Raw genomic sequence first — 17,656 nt, forward strand, 5'->3', positions numbered from 1 at the left:
TACCTCTCACCGCTGCATGAAGCTTCCTGTCAGGCTTATAGACACAAGCTGTGGTTTTGAGTGGAAAATGTCGCTGGGCACTTAAAAGAAGACGAGAGAGAGAGAGAGAGAGAGAGAGAGAGAGAGAGAGAGAGAGAGAGAGAGAGAGAGAGAGAGAGAGAGAGAGAGAGAGAGAGAGAGAGAGAGAGAGAGAGAGAGAGAGAGAGAGAGAGAGTCAGAGCTCAAACGACAGACAAGAAGTGCAGAAAGACATCAAGGAGGCGGAGATTCTGCTCTTTCTCTCACTGACCAGCAGCTACCAGGAATCATCATCGGGTATTTATTTACTTTTTCTACTAAGATTTAGTATTTTATATAATAAAAAAAAGTATTTTGCAGTAAAAACATGAATATTTTGACTCTAATATGAAACTAAACACCAAAAGGCTTCAATTCTTGCAGGTTTTTATTAAAAGTATATAGAAGCATCGCTAAATGACTTATTATGGGCTGCTTTACGTCAGGTCTGATGATCGGGTCACGCTGACCTTTGAATCTTTATTTCAAACATTCCTGATCTTTTGCTTTCTGTTCGTTCGTGGCTGCCTTTTAAACATCGTCTGTTTGGTGTATTCTCACCCGCTGCTGTCCTCTCTAAACGACGGGACGTTGGTCTGAAGTTTGGTCCTGAAGACCGCCGCCTCACTGGGAGATCTTTTGCTGAAGCTGAGGTGAGAACATGGTGTTAAAGTTCATCTACACTGCAAAAACTCATTTCTACCAAAGTAATGAAACTCATTTAACCCTTTTTTTTGTTGTTGTCTAAAAATAAAATCCAAGTAAATTTGGATTATGTTAGAAATAAATTTTCAGCGATGCTATTTTTCTAGAGATGATTTTTTAAAACAAAAAATAAGATAAAATGCCTAAAATTAGTTTTTTTTGTTTTACTTTCTTAGAAATCAGTTTTTGCAGAGTCACTAATGCAACTTACACTGCAAAAATCAGACGTGTTATTGGGACAGCAGTAGCTCAGGAGGTAGAGCAGCTTGTCAAGTAGTGGGAAGGCTGCAGGTTCGATCCCGGCTCTGCTGTTGTGTCCTTGGGCAAGACACTTAACCCACCTTGCCTGCTGGTGGTCGGAGGCAGCGGTGGCTCCGGCGTACAGCAGCCTCGCCTCTGCCAGTGCGCCCCAGGTCAGCTGAGGCTACATCGTAGCTCCTCATCACCAGCATGTGAAGCGCCTTGGGGGCTTGCAGAGCCCTAAGAAGGCGCTATAGAAATTCCGACCATGCAGCGTTTGTTTTTAGTGAAAAAAGGAAATAAATTATGAAAACTGTTGTGAATAGGTTTGATATTCTAGACTCAGAGTGTCGCTCTCGTCGGCTGATGAATCCAGAACTGCTGCAGAGCGTTCCTGAGCCTTTAGATGGTCTCTCAGTCTGAGACGTGTTACTGACGTAAATGCACTTTTGCACCAGATTCTCATTTTCCAGCCTCATCTGTGTGATTTGGGCCGGAGCTCCGTGAGGATGCGGTGGCCCCTCCTCCTCCTCCTCGTGGTTCTGATCCAGATGAACCGGGCTCGCTCTCACAGACATCCACCAGGTACAGACACCTTCTATGTTCACTTGCTTTGCAGGCAAATCCCCTTTTGACCATCTGTTCTGTTTTAGAAGAGCTCTTTTGTACGAATGACTTTGTCAACAACGTCAGCTGCGTTTGGACTGGCTCGTGGTCGGGTTTGGGTTCCGACTGCAGGATTTCTGGACAGAAGTATTTCTGGATCTTAAAGACAAAAAAAAGAACTACCATTGAGTAAGTTTTGATCAATTCCTCCTCTTTTTGCTCCTTGACAAAACATCAAAGTGAAGCACTACTGCCTTGCAGCAAGAAGGTTGCAGGTTTGAATCCCGACTGCAGCTTTTCTGTAAGAAGGTTGCAGGTTTGAATTCCAAGGTTGCAGGTTTGAATCCCGACTGCAGCTTTTCTGTAAGAAGGTTGCAGGTTTGAATTCCAAGGTTGCAAGTTTGAATCCTGATTGCAGCTTTTCTGTAAGAAGGTTGCAAGTCTGAATCCCGACTGCAGCTTTTCTGTAAGAAGGTTGCAGGTCTGAATCCCGACTGCAGCTATTCTGTAAGAAGGTTGTAGGTTTGAATTCCAAGGTTGCAGGTTTGAATCCCGACTGCAGCTTTTCTGTAAGAAGGTTGCAAGTCTGAATCCCGACTGCAGCTTTTCTGTAAGAAGGTTGCAGGTCTGAATCCCGACTGCAACTTTTCTGTAAGAAGGTTGTAGGTTTGAATTCCAAGGTTGCAGGTTTGAATCCCGACTGCAGCTTTTCTGTAAGAAGGTTGCAAGTCTGAATCCCGACTGCAGCTTTTCTGTAAGAAGGTTGCAGGTCTGAAACCCGACTGCAGCTATTCTGTAAGAAGGTTGCAGGTTTGAATTCCAAGGTTGCAGGTTTGAATCCCGACTGCAGCTTTTCTGTAAGAAGGTTGCAGGTTTGAATTCCAAGGTTGCAGGTTTGAATCCCGATTGCAGCTTTTCTGTAAGAAGGTTGCAGGTTTAAATTCCGACTGCAACTTTTCTGTAAGAAGGTTGCAGGTTTGAATTCCAAGGTTGCAGGTTTGAATCCCGATTGCAGCTTTTCTGTAAGAAGGTTGCAGGTTTAAATCCCGACTGCAGCTTTTCTGTAAGAAGGTTGCAGGTCTGAATCCCGACTGCAGCTATTCTGTAAGAAGGTTGCAGGTTTGAATTCCAAGGTTGCAGGTTTGAATCCCGACTGCAGCTTTTCTGTAAGAAGGTTGCAGGTTTGAATCCCGACTGCAGGTTTCTGTAAGAAGGTTGCAGGTTTGAATCCCGACTGCGGCTTTTCTGTAAGAAGGTTGCAGGTTTGAATTCCAAGGTTGCAGGTTTGAATCCCGACTGCAGCTTTTCTGTAAGAAGGTTGCAGGTTTGAATTCCAAGGTTGCAGGTTTGAATCCCGATTGCAGCTTTTCTGTAAGAAGGTTGCAGGTCTGAATCCCGACTGCAGCTATTCTGTAAGAAGGTTGCAGGTTTGAATTCCAAGGTTGCAGGTTTGAATCCCGACTGCAGCTTTTCTGTAAGAAGGTTGCAGGTCTGAATCCCGACTGCAGCTATTCTGTAAGAAGGTTGCAGGTCTGAATCCCGACTGCAGCTATTCTGTAAGAAGGTTGCAGGTTTGAATTCCAAGGTTGCAGGTTTGAATCCCGACTGCAGCTTTTCTGTAAGAAGGTTGCAGGTTTGAATTCCAAGGTTGCAGGTTTGAATCCCGATTGCAGCTTTTCTGTAAGAAGGTTGCAGGTTTAACTCCCGACTGCAGCTTTTCTGTAAGAAGGTTGCAGATTTGAATTCCAAGGTTGCAGGTTTGAATCCCGACTGCAGCTTTTCTGTAAGAAGGTTGCAGGTCTGAATTCCAAGGTTGCAGGTTTGAATCCCGATTTCAGCTTTTCTGTAAGAAGGTTGCAGGTTTGAATTCCAAGGTTGCAGGTTTGAATCCCGACTGCAGCTTTTCTGTAAGAAGGTTGCAGGTCTGAATCCCGACTGCAGCTTTTCTGTAAGAAGGTTGCAGGTCTGAATCCCGACTGCGGCTATTCTGTAAGAAGGTTGCAGGTTTGATTTCCAAGGTTGCAGGTTTGAATCCCGACTGCAGCTTTTCTGTAAGAAGGTTGCAGGTCTGAATCCCGACTGCAGCTATTCTGTAAGAAGGTTGCAGGTTTGATTTCCAAGGTTGCAGGTTTGAATCCCGACTGCAGCTTTTCTGTAAGAAGGTTGCAGGTTTGAATTCCAAGGTTGCAGGTTTGAATGCCGACTGCAGCTTTTCTGTAAGAAGGTTGCAGGTTTGAATTCCAAGGTTGCAGGTTTGAATCCCGACTGCAGCTTTTCTGTAAGAAGGTTGCAGGTCTGAATACCGACTGCAGTTTTTCTGTAAGAAGGTTGCAGGTCTGAATCCCGACTGCAGCTATTCTGTAAGAAGGTTGCAGGTTTGAATTCCAAGGTTGCAGGTTTGAATCCCGACTGCAGCTTTTCTGTAAGAAGGTTGCAGGTTTTGTCCCACAGACCAAAAGCAACCCTGCTGGGATTCCTGGTGACTCCTGGGTGTGAGGGATAGGGTTAGAGGTCGTCTCTGTGTGTCCCTGTGTTGGACTGGAGACCTGTCCAGGCTGTCCCCTCCTCTGATGATTGCCGGAGTTAGACACCAGCTCCCCGTGATCATACTGAGGATAATAAACGTTGTTTTTGTTGTTTTAGTGAGGACTGCACAGTGCACCAACAGGAAAACTCTCCTCCGGGCTGCAGTTTTGTTTTTGCACAAACCGTAAGTCTGCAGCTTTTATCGGTGACTGTCTGATTCCTCTTCTCATCCGAATGGTTTGTTGACTCCCTGCAGAAGTTCTCCGGCTCCGATGTGATCCCAAACATCAACATGACGTGTGACGGCCGACTCATACAGAACCTCACAGAATACCGTCCAAGGGATCACAGTGAGCTTTGCTTACTTTTTCTCGGGTGTTTGACACAATCTTCCAGAAATAAAAATGTGCATTTATGTAACTTTTATGGAAATTGGTCACCTTTCAAACATGTTATGAAGGAAAGGCAAAACCGTCTCCTTCTCCCTGTGGTTTTGTGTGTTTACAGTTAAAATGCATCCTCCAGAGGCTCCCCGCATCAACAGAACCGTCAACGACACCTGGATCTCCTGGAATCTCACGGGTCCCGTCTCCGACTTGTTCAGATCAGAGTTTGACTTCATAGTTCAGGTCAAACGCAGCGACCAGTCTTGGGCGGTGAGCATGCAGATGCACAACTCCGTGTTTCAGGAGATTAACGAGTAGATCATCTTCCATCTGTGGACGAATAATCAGAAGTAACTGGTGATGGATGAAATGACCACCTGGTCCTCAGAGGCTGAGACGGTCAGCCTGGTTCTGGCTCTGTTGTAGATCAGTGATCCAGGTGCAACATTAAAGGTGTGTCAGGAAACCTGCGGGTCCATGGAGGGGGTGAGGTCTGTGTTTGTGGGTGAAGACGACAAGTGAAGGAAACTTTAGTTGGTTCCTTGATTTGAACCTTCAATAGATTCAAGGGTCTGTTTAGACTTCAGTCATGTTTAATCAACACATTCTCACTCCCAGCACGTCAAAAACAAACGCTTGGTCAGCCACCCTCCGCCTCAGACCCTTGACGCCAAAAGTGCCCTTTTTCGTTACTTATGTGCGAAAAGGGGGTTTTCCCTTTTCTGACTGCAGATCCCAATGCAGTGTTGTCCGCAGCCAGGGCACCCAACAAGCTCATTGTACCTCACCCTAACCTTATCCTCTTATTTAACCTTCCCCTCCCCCCTAACCTAACCTTAACCATCTTGCTAGTGAACACGTTAGTGATGTGTCGATCGCTCTAAGAGCCGGCTCTATGAAGCGAACGGCGGGAGCCGCCTCGTCATTGGTCGAGTTTGGACCGAGCCAACGCGAGGGGGAGGTTTCAGCTACCACGGTGGAGGTTAGAAGTAGAGGGTATGTGTAACCTCCCCCTCGCCAGATGGTATGTTCTAACGTTCCCCTTGGGCGGCAAATACGAAAATTCAGTCAGAATGCATGGGAAACAGACGCTTGATCACAGTGAGAGTAACGTTTTAGGTAGCAAGAGGGTTAAGGTTAGGATGAGGGAGAGGGGAAGGTTATAAATAGTGAAACGTTAAGGTTTAGGTGCGGTTAAATGAGCTGGTTCGGTGCTGCATCAGCGGATACCTCATCACGTCAGTTTTGCGCTGCATTGGGATCTGCAGTTACAAAAGGGAAAAACCCCTTTTCGCACATAAGTATGGAGAAAGGGCACTTTTGGCGTCAGGGGTCTGACGTGGAGGGTGGCTGACCAAGCATTTGTTTTTGGGAGTGAGAATGTGTTGGTTTAATCCCAGAGCTTTTCTCCTAATCCTCTCATCTGTCCGACTCATTATCTAAGCCGATTATCCCTCGGCGGGGTCCCGGACTGCTGGTGTCTAACTCCATCCAAGGGCATCTGTTTGGTTTTTAATACAGCAGAGAACAAGAACCATAAACTAGAGTGTGGTTTGGAGATTGCTGGGCAGAATTATTATATGTAAGTTTTCACTAATTGACACTTTTTTACAATATGCTGTACTGTTTCTTCAAAGGGGTTGAAAATGTGATCAATACTCAGTTAATAAAAGTTAAAGACCAGGTTCACTCACTTTTTCAGTGGTCTCTTATACATTTGTGCCATTTCATTTGTTTTCTGTGGGAAAAACCTCTGACGCTCCTGTTTCAGGAAGTAGAAGTGAACCAGAGGAAAGGTGAGAAGCAGACGGCAGGTTTTAGGTCTTACTTCCTGATGTTCAGACATCTCTCCTCTGATTGGCTAACAGCAACATAACTCCACCACTGACTCAGCTTGCTCTGCAATGTTGATATTTTATCTCCACAAATAACACAAGCCTGGAGGAGTTCTGCCATGTTAAAGTCCCATTTAGTCGTCACACACACACAGGTGTGTGGTGAAATTTATTCTCCGCATTTGACCCATCCCCTGGGGGAGCGGTGAGCTGCAGACAAGCCGTGCTCGGGAACTATTTGGTGGTTTAACCCCCCAATCCAACCCCTTAATGCTGAGTGTCAAGCAGGGAGGCATTGGGTCCCATTTTTTCAAAGTCTTTGGTATGACCCGACCAGGAGTCGAACCCCTGATCTCCCGATCTCAGGGCGGACACTCTACCACTAGGCCACTGAGTCGGTATGTGGTGGAGTTGCTAATGCTAACTGAGCTTCTACTAGCCGAGACGTCCTCTGCTGTTTCCTGGACACAAAAACAACAACAGCTTTCCCTGATCCAGGAACTTCAACATCTCACTGGACGTTTTCCACGGTGGAAACACTCAACCTGAAACACTGAAAGGAGTAAAGTGTTCAGGACGTCTCTGCCTGCAACAGTCGGATGTTCGATAACTGATCCGATTTTTTGTGAAGATGCTTCTTAATCTTAATCTTCTTAATCTTCCTAATCTTTTCCTTTGTTAAATTGTCTCCCACTTCTAGGAGTCCATGAATTTGTCTTCACATGAGCAGAACCTAAAATTACCTGTTTGGGATCTAAAGGGCCTCCTGGAGATCAGAGTAAAAGTCAGACCTGTGAACAGAAACAATAGCCACTGGAGCGACTGGAGCCCAACAACATCCTGGGAGGGAGAAATGGACAACAACACTCAACATGGTAGAAATGATTGTTTTATCAGTGCATTCAAAAGCTAGCTTTTTCTGTAGATTTGCTATTGCAGCTTTAACCGCTGATAGACAATAGACAGGAGAAGGGTTGGATTAGAAAAGCCAGTGACTACTTGTCATATTGTCAAATTAGTATTCATGGGCTCAGCCAACCTGGCTCGTGACGAGGAAGGCGGTTGTAGATTTAGCATCCAGGGGAGAGCAGAGCACGTCTTGGCTAGTTGAAGCTAACTGCAACTTTAGAGTATACCAGCCATTCTGGGATTCTCCAGAACTCACAGATGACCTAGATACCCCTGGCAGAAGTGGTCCATGGTGCTAGGCTTTCCACAGTTGTGTGGTGGAAGGAACCCTTTGAGGAACTCCTTAATCCCACTGACACATATTCCAAAGAGGAACCAGAGCTCGAGGACCTAGAAATGGATCAACCAATCAAATCGCTGAAGCAGTCAAACATCAATGCAGTGGCAGCGCTCCAGGTGTTGATGGGGTCCATCTCGGGTTCCTTGAGGCTGTTGTGGGACTGTCTAGGTAAACACGCCTCGGCAACACTGCATAGACATACGGGTTGGTGCCTGTAGAGTGGCAGACTGGGGTGGTGGTTCTCAGGAGACCAGAGGGTGTGTTCCAACTACAGGAGGATCACACTTCTCAGCCTCTCTGGAAAGTTCTGCTCCAAAGTGTTGGAGAGGAGGGTCTGGTCGACTGTTGAATCAATGTGATTTTTGTCTGCTGTGGAACCGTGGACCAGCTCTTTACACTTGCTAGGGTGCTGGAGGGGGTAAGTCTGCCCAACTTGTGTGTTTTGTGGATCTGGAGAAGGTTTATGACCATGTCCAAGGAGGCACTCTGTGGGGGGCATAGGGTGGATGGCCCATCATTCAGTCTCTGTACAAAAAGAGTGTGAGTCTGTTCAGTATTGCTGGCAGTAAGTTGGACTTGTTCCCGGTTAGGACTGGACTCCACCCGGGCAGTAGTTTGCCACCGGTTCCAATCTTTGTCCACCGGGACAGAATTTCTAGGCACAGCCATTGAGTGGAGGCTGTCGAGTTTGGTGGCAGGAGATCTTTTTGCAGACGATGTGGTCCTTCTGCCTCCATCAAACTGTGACCTTCATCTCTTGTTGAAGAGGTTTGCAGCCGACTATGAAGCAGCTGAGATGAGGATCAGCACCTCCAAATCTGAGGTCATGGTCCTCGGTCGAAAAACGGCAGACGGCCAACTCCGGTGCAGGCCAGAGGTCCTACCTCAGGTGCGGGAGTTTTATTCGTGAGTGAGGGAAAGAAGGTAGCGGGATAACGTCGGGAATCAAGACAGCGTCTGCAGTGATGTGGAAGCCAAACCAGTCTGCTGTGGGAAAGAGGGAGCTAAGCCAGAAAGCAAAGCTCACAATTAACTGGCTGATCTTTGTCCTGAACCTCACTGATGGTCGTGAGCTTTGAGAAGTGACAGAAAGAACAAAAGCATGGATACAAGCAGCTGAAATGAGTTGTTATTAGCTTGTATTTCAGTAATCGCTACCAATTAACCCTCCCGCTGTCTTTATGGGTGACCCCGTGAGGAAAGTTGACCATTGAGCAGGATTGATGGTTTATCCCTTGAGGTCCATGTGGCAGAGGTGAGGTGGTGCTCACTCCTCACCCCTGCCACGTGGACCTCAAGGGATAAACCATAAATCCTGCTCAATGGTCAACTTTCCTCGCGAGGTCACACCCATTAGGACAGTGGGAGGGTTAAAAGCAAACTCTGTACAACGCAGAACTGCCAACATTTACTATCCAAGAATCAGTTTGCCGAAACAAAAGGACGGTCTTGCCACGCTCTATTGGAACCTCCACAGCCCCCGGCCAATCACAGCACTCTATCAGTTTGGTTTGCGTCTTCTTTGACAGTGTATGGCAGACTCCCCCGTTCACTGACATTCGTAGCGGTCCAATCACAGCTCTCTGTTTGTGGGTGGGATTTTACTGCAACTGAGTGGAAAAAACAAAGATGGTGACGGCTCATTTGACGGCTTAGGCATCAACTTTGGGCAGTTCTGACTTGGGCTTTTCTTTGAGTCAAGTGCAGATAGAGGTACTTGAGTTCATTTAGAAAAAGGAAGCATTCGCATCTTTGACCGAGTATGGCGGACTGCCCGGTTGACTGTCATCTGTAGCGGCGAGGAAGTCACGTTGTTTGTTGCCCAGCAGCAGCAGAGAAAGTTTGAAAGACAACCGTAGACCCCGCTCCACCACTGAGAGCCGTCAATGGGCCGTGTCCAGACTATATATTCCCATACATAGGATGGCTTGCCAGTTTACCGTTTTTAGTGTGGAAATGGGAAAATATATATATGGAGTGATTTGGTCCTGGTGGTCGTGTGTTCGGTTTCATCCCAGCATTAAACAAGGTTATCTGTGTGTTTCAGACTGGATTTCTCTGACGCTGATAGAAATCTTTCTTGTTCTCATATTTGTTGTTGTTGTTCTGATTCTTTATAAGAGCTTCAGGACTTGCAGGTGAGTTTCATACTGACCTAGTTCATGTCTCTATATGTTGCAGCCGGACTAATACCACACTTGCTCTGTCTCAGGCACCTCGAAGATAAACCAGTACCAAACCCCTCCAAGTTTTTCAAAAACCTCAACGAAGAAGACCTGAAGGTAATCTCTGGTTGCAGCTCTGGACCTCCATCCTCTTTTGGTCCAGGACCATATTACAACTATCCAATCAGGCTGCAGTGATGTCATATCTCCGTGACTCCAGGAAGAAGCAAAGAATACACTATGGCTGTGTCTCAATTCAGGGTCTGCATCCTTCGAAGGACCCAGTCTACTCGGCCGACGTGGGCTGGGTCCTCCGTCGGCCGAGTAGACCGGATGTTAACGGCTGTGAATTTGGACAGGCCTAGCCTTCATGAATTCCCTCGGCGAACGTTCCGTCGCCTAGCAACCGTGGAACCGCTGAGCAGAAGGGAGAAGGAACTTTAAACGATGGAGCTCGAAGTTTTATTTAGCTTTTTAATCATTTCCTTGACTGTTGGAGAGCTAATTCAGAGAAAATACTTTCGACAAGCTGAGCCTGAGCAAAGATGTGATAATAGTTTTTAATACTTTCTAAGGGCCTCAATTTGACCAAAACCGATTTATCACCTTTTAAGACTTTAATACCCAGCAGATACCCTCTAGTAAACAATTCTCATTTGTAAGCAAAAATAAAATTCAAGAGTTTAATGCAGAACAGATTTTATTTAGATATTTCTTTTATATGTACATGTTTAATCTTTATTAACCATTTTTTTCTAGCAAGCCTGTCAAAAATCTCCCTTCTCTCCTGTACCCTCTGCTGCTCTGCCTCCCTCTGCAGCCTCATGTCCTCCCTGATCAGCTCCAGAAGCTGGTCATCGCTGTCACCATCCCCTGGACGCCCATTTTCTCCAGAATAGTCTTAACAAACATGTAAGAAAAGAAACAGGAAGAGAAAAGAGGACAACGGGTTATTCCTTTCATGTTTTCGCTGAAAAAAATGAACTGAAACTAGTTTTTAAAATATGAGATGTTATTGTACCTCCATGCCACAGCCGCCGAATACTTTGCTCCAGTGATCATGTGGTCCATCTCCGCCCTAAGCTTAATACATTCCCTGGTTTTCTCTTTTGTCCCTAAAATACAAACTTCTATTAAAATCAGGGGGAAAACGTAGCGGGAGAAGTACAACTCCGAGCGGCCGAACATACGAGCCGAGACCGCAATACAAGCACTTTTACTGTAACATTTCTAACTAAAATAACATTCATGTATCACAAAAAGCCCTTAACCTAACAGTTTTCAAGTTTATACTGACATTTATATATGCAATCCTCTCCAACAGCTCCCGCTTCGCTGTCCGCCATTGTTTTTAAAAGTTTTTCTGCCGGCCGGCCCGCAAGGCATCTTGGGAAATGCTACCTGTTGAAGGATACACCGGACCCATCCTTCATTCAGGCGAAAAGAAGGCCAGATTCGTCGACCGCATTTGAAGGAGTCTTCGAATTGGGACAGGCCTAGTCGCGGCGCTGTGACGTAACCGGCCGACGAATCCGGCCGACGAAGGATGCAGACCCTGAATTGAGACACAGCCTCTATCAGCTCCGTTGGTTTATGCCAGCTCAGTGGTTTAGGTTAGCGGGGCTAGCTAGCCCGACGCTGCTCCTGGGTCAGGATTAATCTACAGAAAATAAACATGGCGTCATGTTGTGCACCGCTGGATGCAACATTTGGTTCATATGCATCAGCTGGCAGGTGTGGCTCTATAATTATGGGTCTATTTTAATGCATAACGGTTGTTTCTGTTTTCTGTGGCTTTTCTCTTTAGCGGCACCTGTGTCGTGAGGTGGAAATGTTAGGTGCACAGTTGAGTGCCGAAGCATCAATAGTACGTTTAATGGTTCTGATTTTCTTCTCCTATAGAAATGGCTGAATCCCCTGTCAGCGCCTGAATCCTTCATCGTGGCCCCGCCCTGTGATATCTCACCTGTAGACGTGTGTGAGAGTGGGGGGGCAGGGGTACCCTCTCCTTCCTCATCCTACAGCTACACCAACGCTCTGCTCCAATCCAAGAACCCCTCCTCCTATGCCTCTGACTCCAGCGGCATCGTCGACAACTCCTCCTCCTTGTCCAGCTTCTCCAACATGGGCTACTTTATGTCCAGCTCCTCCAGTGGCTCTGCTGGAACCAACCCCAACCCGGCCTACTTCCTCTACCACGACCTGCCCGACAATCACATCCATCACCCCTCCTTGTTTGACGAGTTCTCCTCTGGCACTGGCTACGAGAGTCTGAAGAGGGAGCCAGAGAGCCCAGACTCCGGTTTTGGCATCATGGAGGACGATGACAAGGACACCTGTCCAGAACACACGGATGTTGTGAATAATCCAAGTTCACACTTTCTCCTCCTTCCTCTGAATTTCCCTATGTGTTCGATCATTTCCTCCTCTCCAGCTCCTCCTCCGAGTCCCCCTCCTGGGGCTCAGATCTCCTCCGACAGTGAGGAGGAGCATGTGTTTGAAACTGCAGCTGCTGGAAGCACCGCCTCCATGTGCAGGTCCTCCTCCATGCCCACAGAACCCTTTAAGAGTGACTACATGACCCTGAAAGAGCTGCAGGCGACATTCAGCAACAAATCTATCTGAAAACGGACGTCAGTCACAAAGACTTTAAAAACTCTAAACAGCTTGTGGAGCTCAACCTCCTTTTTTCATGTTTCACGTTCTTCTTTTTAAACAAAAGAAGAAAAACCTGCTTGCTGCAAACTTCAAAGACACGTAACTAACATAACTGACTTTTACTCATGGATCCTTCTTTAAATTTTCAGGTTTGTCAAACTAAATCACAAAGCGAAAATAAAAAAAATGTCCGGCTTAACGAGACACACCAGTGAAAACAAAACTGCACAGGTGAAACTACAATAGTTAGAACATCATTCACATCTGAAAAGGGTTCCCGAGCCTTTAAATGGTCTCGCAGTCACACTTTTACACCGTACTATAATTGTTTAATTTTCACCTGCAAGGCAGTTTTGCTCATTTTAGTGAAACGGGTTAATTTGACTAATAAATCTAATCTTATTTATAATCTAAATTAGCTTTATAAGAAAAGTTCATTTTAGCGTAGCATTGCACTTTAATCAACATTAGCTACGTTAGCAAAAAAAAAAGTACAAATTGGCTTAACTGATAAATCAAATCTCATTAGATGTACTAATGAAGATAACCATAACCTATTTAGTCACATTTATGAGTTTATTATTGGGTATTTTTGAATAAAAAGCCAATTTTATTAGATTAGGTGAACTAATAAATGTAATCTCATTAGTTTCTGGAAGGAAGTTTCCCTCCTTTTTTCCTTGTGAAGCTTTGTAAATGTTAGCTTTGTTAATAAAGTTTTTAACGCTAGCTAATACCTTTCGTAGAGAAAAGCTCATTTTACTAAAGATTAACTTTACTAATAAGGCAAATGAAATAACTTCATCAACTAAGTTAAACTCAGTAAAGGTTAGCTGTTCTAATAAAGCTGTAATGACCTTTTTTTAACTAATAAATCATTAAAATTACTAAAATTGATCTAAGATTGAAAAGCTAAACAACAGCAACATAGAAACAAGTTACTCTAAAGCTTTGGAGAAATAACATCACAAGTCCTGTTTTCACTTCATTAATTAAAATTAAAGTTGGTTTTGAACAATTAGCTTCTTACTTTTGTAGATTTTGGAACATTCAAAGTTTTCCAACCATTCCAGTGTTTTTAATTGGAGAAGACATTCGGATCAGGTCTCTTGTTTTTGTAGATGATGTGGTCCTGGTTGCTACATCAGAGCGTGAGCCAAGCGTTAAGTGGCTTGGATGAGAATCAGCTCCCCAAAATCCGAGACCATGGCCTTGAGTCAAAAAGGTTTGAATGCCTTCTCCGGGTCAGGGACAATGACATGCCTTAAGTGGAGGAGTTTAAGTATCTCAGGGTCTTGTTCACAAGTGAGAGAATGGTGGAGCGTGAGATCGACAGGTGGATTGGTGCTGTGTCTGCAGTGATGCGGGTGTTGTACCGGTCTGTCGTGGTGAAGAGACTGCTGAGCCGGAAGGCGAAGCTCCCGATTTACCGTCAATCTACGTTCCTACCCTCACCTATGGTCACGAGCTTTGGGTAGGGACATAAAGAACAAAATTATAGATACAAGCAGCTCAAATTAGTTTTCTCCGCAGTGTGACTGGGCTCTCCCTTGGAGATAGGGTGAGAAGCCAGGATGGGCTTGGAGTAGATCCGCTGCTCATTTACATCGAGAGGAGCTAGTTGAGGTGGCTCAGTCCTCTGGTTAGGATGCTCCCTGGATGCCTCCTTGGTGAGGTTTTCTGAGCACATCAAACCGAAAGGAGACCTAAAGTAAGACCCACACTGGTTTCCCCTAGCTGGCTGGGAACGCCTTATGATTACCCCCGACGAGCTGGCCCACGTGGCTGGGAAGAGGGAGGTCTGGGTCTCTGCTCAGGCTGCTCCCCTCCATGACCCAACCTTGGTAAAGCAGAAGAAAACAGATAAGATACATTTTTCTTTAGAAATCACATTTTAGGGACCGTGGAAGTTGTAAGATTACATGATTTTGTATTTTTACAGGCTCTGCTGTGACTAGCCATTAGCCTGTCAATCGGATCAGAACTGATCTGTTTCTTGATACGAGGCTATTCGAAGAGCTAACAGGTAGGAGACTAATTGTTCATGACCTTTCCAAACAACCCGAGATCTAAACTATAAATGTTTTAATTCTCCTGTCACAGTAAAGGAAGTGTCTGTATATTTATCAGTCTAAAACAACAAAGCTAATCAACTTTTTTAATTAAACCGTGCTTGTGGCAACTGAGTTTTCTGTTGCTTATCATCTTTAGAAGCAAACACGCAGCAAAAGCACCAAGTAGTTTCATTTCGCAATGCAATTCTTTGCCAAAACACGTATTTTCTGTACTCTGATTGTGTAAATGGTGACAAGATTTGCACTATGTTGCTTTAGAGTTGATCCTGGAGAGACGTGAGCATGTGAGGGCAGCGTTCTGTGTGGAGTGGAAGTCAGAGAGACAGTTAGGCCTTGCATGAGTTTATTTTTATCCAAATGGATATGAGCATGGCAGCTGTTTTATAATCTACATACAGGTGTGTGTGTGTGCGCGCGCGTGCATGTGTGCGTGAATGCATGCATGCGTGTGTGTGTTAGCCTCTGCAGATTATCATTCTATTAAAAAAATGTTAAAATAAATCTGTAACTTGTACAATTTTTCTGAATAAAGAATTATGTTTCAGCCTCATCTAGCATAAGTCAAAAATGTGTGTGTGTGTGTGTGTGTGTGTGTGTGTGTGTGTGTGTGTGTGTAGACCAAACAAAGTGAGAGCTCTGTTGGAAATGGGTCACCTTTGTGACTTCCTGTGTCGTTGTGGAGTGAGGGCTGAGGCGTGTGTTTCTTGATACGTGTGTGTGTGTGTGTGTGTGTAGGTGTGTTTACATGTCCTGTCAGGTGGTCCTGGTGGTGTATGTGTGAGGGAGCGTTCATATTAGAATGTGGTTTGACATTTAACTCTGACACAACCAGCGACATCCGCTGAATTTACGACATTCAACCAAGTCAGACAGAAAACATCCCACATGCTACTTCAGCGTAAAACAGCTGTTTGAACTGAAACTGTCAAACGTTTTGATTTTAAAAATGCTGATGAATCATTTATTTCTCCAGCAGGAATGAAAGCCTGAGTCTTTACTCCGTGTTCTCCTGTTTCTCTGGTTTCCCCCATGAGGCTAAAAGTTTTGTTCATCTAAAGGATCTGAGCACAGAATCATTCCAGACTTAGTTTGGACACAAAGACTGTCCCCTTAAAAGCCTGAACACAAATCTTTTATTTTATGTTACATTTAATTCACCTAAACCTTGTAACGGAATGAAATGACTGTTTTCCACCTAAAAGTCATTTTCCCCTCTCCTCTGACACAGAACTAGTCTGCATGAGATATGGCCTCAAGGTCACATGCATTTGCTCTAAACTGCTTCCTTTCCAGCCCAAGAGAAGAATGAAGAAAAGGACTCTCTCTTTTTAATAAATCAAAGAACTCTATTTTAATAAGCTAATCAAACAAAGTGTTAGTCAATAATAAGGTGTGAACCAATTTGTGAAATCAAAATATGAATTACTTTATTATAATCCTATAGAATATAATAAGTAATATAACTTTAAATGTTCCACTAGGACTGATCTCACGTAGCGTTAAAAGACATGACACATTGCTTTTACCGATCCAATCAGAATCTGCCAGATCTGACGGAGGCGTGGTTTTATTGGTGCTTGGAAAATCTGTCATCTTTTCATTCGACCATAAACCAAAAGATCCGAAGTATAAAACTATGCCCACGTCATCTTTAACGCCAGTTCAAAGCGTTCTAGAGAGGTTATCGGAGTGGCCAATCCGTAACTTTCATCTTCAGCCGAAAGAACCAATGACAAGCTGGAAAACCTGTTGCCGTTCCACCTGTTGCAACGGTTCCTTTCAGAATAAAAGCTGAACATCACGACCCCGTTTTGGGTCTTGTTAGATGCCGATAAACTGTCGTGACCCAGAAGTATCTCAAAGACTGGACTGGTCGGCTGCCCCGGCTGTTCTACAAGCTTCGGCTCCAAAAGTCCAAGCTGGACCTTTACACCTCCTGATCTAGACAGGGACTTCCACCAAGGTACGTAGACCGACTGAATGGCGTCAAATGTGTTTATGAATCTCCTAATCAAAGCTTAGCGCGAAGACATCACCTTCACTCCCATCAGAACTAATCGTTTCTCCGGATTTGCTGGTTCTGAGCAACATTCCACACTACACCATTCTCCGTCTCGCTTCACCTTAGTAACACCATACATTTAGTGTTAAAGTTAGTCTAGTTTTAATTTGTTTAGTAATAAATCTTTAAACTTTTAAAACTTGACTCTCTCTTCTGTTGTCTCAGTCAATACAAAGTGTTTCATAATCCCTGCAATAAAAAGTTCCAATCTTCTGGTTAAAAGTACCCAAAGGTCCATCAGATTGATTCCATATTTCCTATAGAATCTCTTGTCTCATGGTCATTAAATAACATGTAAATCAACCCTTTACAGAATGGCGAGCCATTTTGCCAGATATTTGTACATTTTTGACACTTTGTGCTCATTCTGAGACATATTTAAACAGTCAAACACTTCAAACTTGATGTTTCTGGTTGAAAATGGGGCAATCTCGTAATCCACCACTAGAGCCCCAGCCCACCCCCCCCCCCGGCAGGAGGCACTGATTCATCTCCTCACCTAAGGCTGACGTCACCTCCACCCATATTGGAGCTTCTACCACAAAGAGCAGATTTCTCCTGCTGTCATCTTTCATGTAAATACATGTTTTTATGTCTTTTCTGAGTGTTTTGTGACACTGTGTACTTTTCTTGCATACGGAGATAAAAGAATTTCTCCACCGGAAGTTCGCTTCCCCGATTGCCGTTTGATCACCGGTAAATCTGCCCGTAGCTTGACTAGCACTGAATTGCAACAGTCTTATAAGCTTTTAAAACGGAAGCGCGTCGCTGCAGCACGAATTGCACATGCTAATTAGTCCGAAATATTAACACAAATGAGTCACGGATGTTCGGTTATTTGGACTGGTCAGTTCTACGACAGAAGTAGACCGCAAAGCACTGTTTAGCTGACAGGCTCCGCTAGCTTAGCACAGCCAGCTGCTAACTAGTAAACTTGGTTTAGACAGTCGGTATACGCGTTCCCGACAACCTGTCAAGCCGTCTGACGCAGCACTCTGTTTCTTAAAATCCGCTACCCACCAAGGGACAAACTCCGATATCGTTCGAGTAGTTTTAGCGGCGTTTTTAACACTTTCGGTGTGAGAAACGTAC

At 44.9% G+C, this 17,656-nt stretch overlaps 1 protein-coding gene across 3 annotated transcripts; it reads left to right on the top strand.

Annotated features, from left to right (window-relative positions):
• The first annotated feature begins 223 nt into the window (after positions 1–223).
• il2rb (interleukin 2 receptor, beta) lies at positions 224–15,049 on the top strand. 3 transcript variants are annotated; one of them, XM_015945412.3, is made up of 11 exons: positions 224–315; positions 660–710; positions 1,461–1,587; positions 1,656–1,797; positions 4,252–4,318; positions 4,391–4,484; positions 4,642–4,790; positions 7,056–7,230; positions 9,652–9,742; positions 9,817–9,886; positions 11,672–15,049. In XM_015945412.3, exons 3-11 carry the CDS (start codon positions 1,512–1,514, stop codon positions 12,392–12,394), a joined length of 1,587 nt encoding a protein of 528 aa, XP_015800898.3. In that variant the 5' UTR covers positions 224–315; positions 660–710; positions 1,461–1,511; the 3' UTR covers positions 12,395–15,049. The 3 variants fall into 3 exon arrangements, with proteins under 3 accessions (XP_015800898.3, XP_070398185.1, XP_070398184.1); XM_070542084.1 differs by having other exon boundaries at positions 1,659–1,797; XM_070542083.1 differs by lacking the exon at positions 660–710 and having other exon boundaries at positions 247–315; positions 1,476–1,587.
• Positions 15,050–17,656: the final 2,607 nt, after the last annotated feature.

The sequence above is a fragment of the Nothobranchius furzeri genome, chromosome 12 (assembly GCF_043380555.1).
Source record: "Nothobranchius furzeri strain GRZ-AD chromosome 12, NfurGRZ-RIMD1, whole genome shotgun sequence".
NCBI lineage: Eukaryota > Metazoa > Chordata > Actinopteri > Cyprinodontiformes > Nothobranchiidae > Nothobranchius > Nothobranchius furzeri.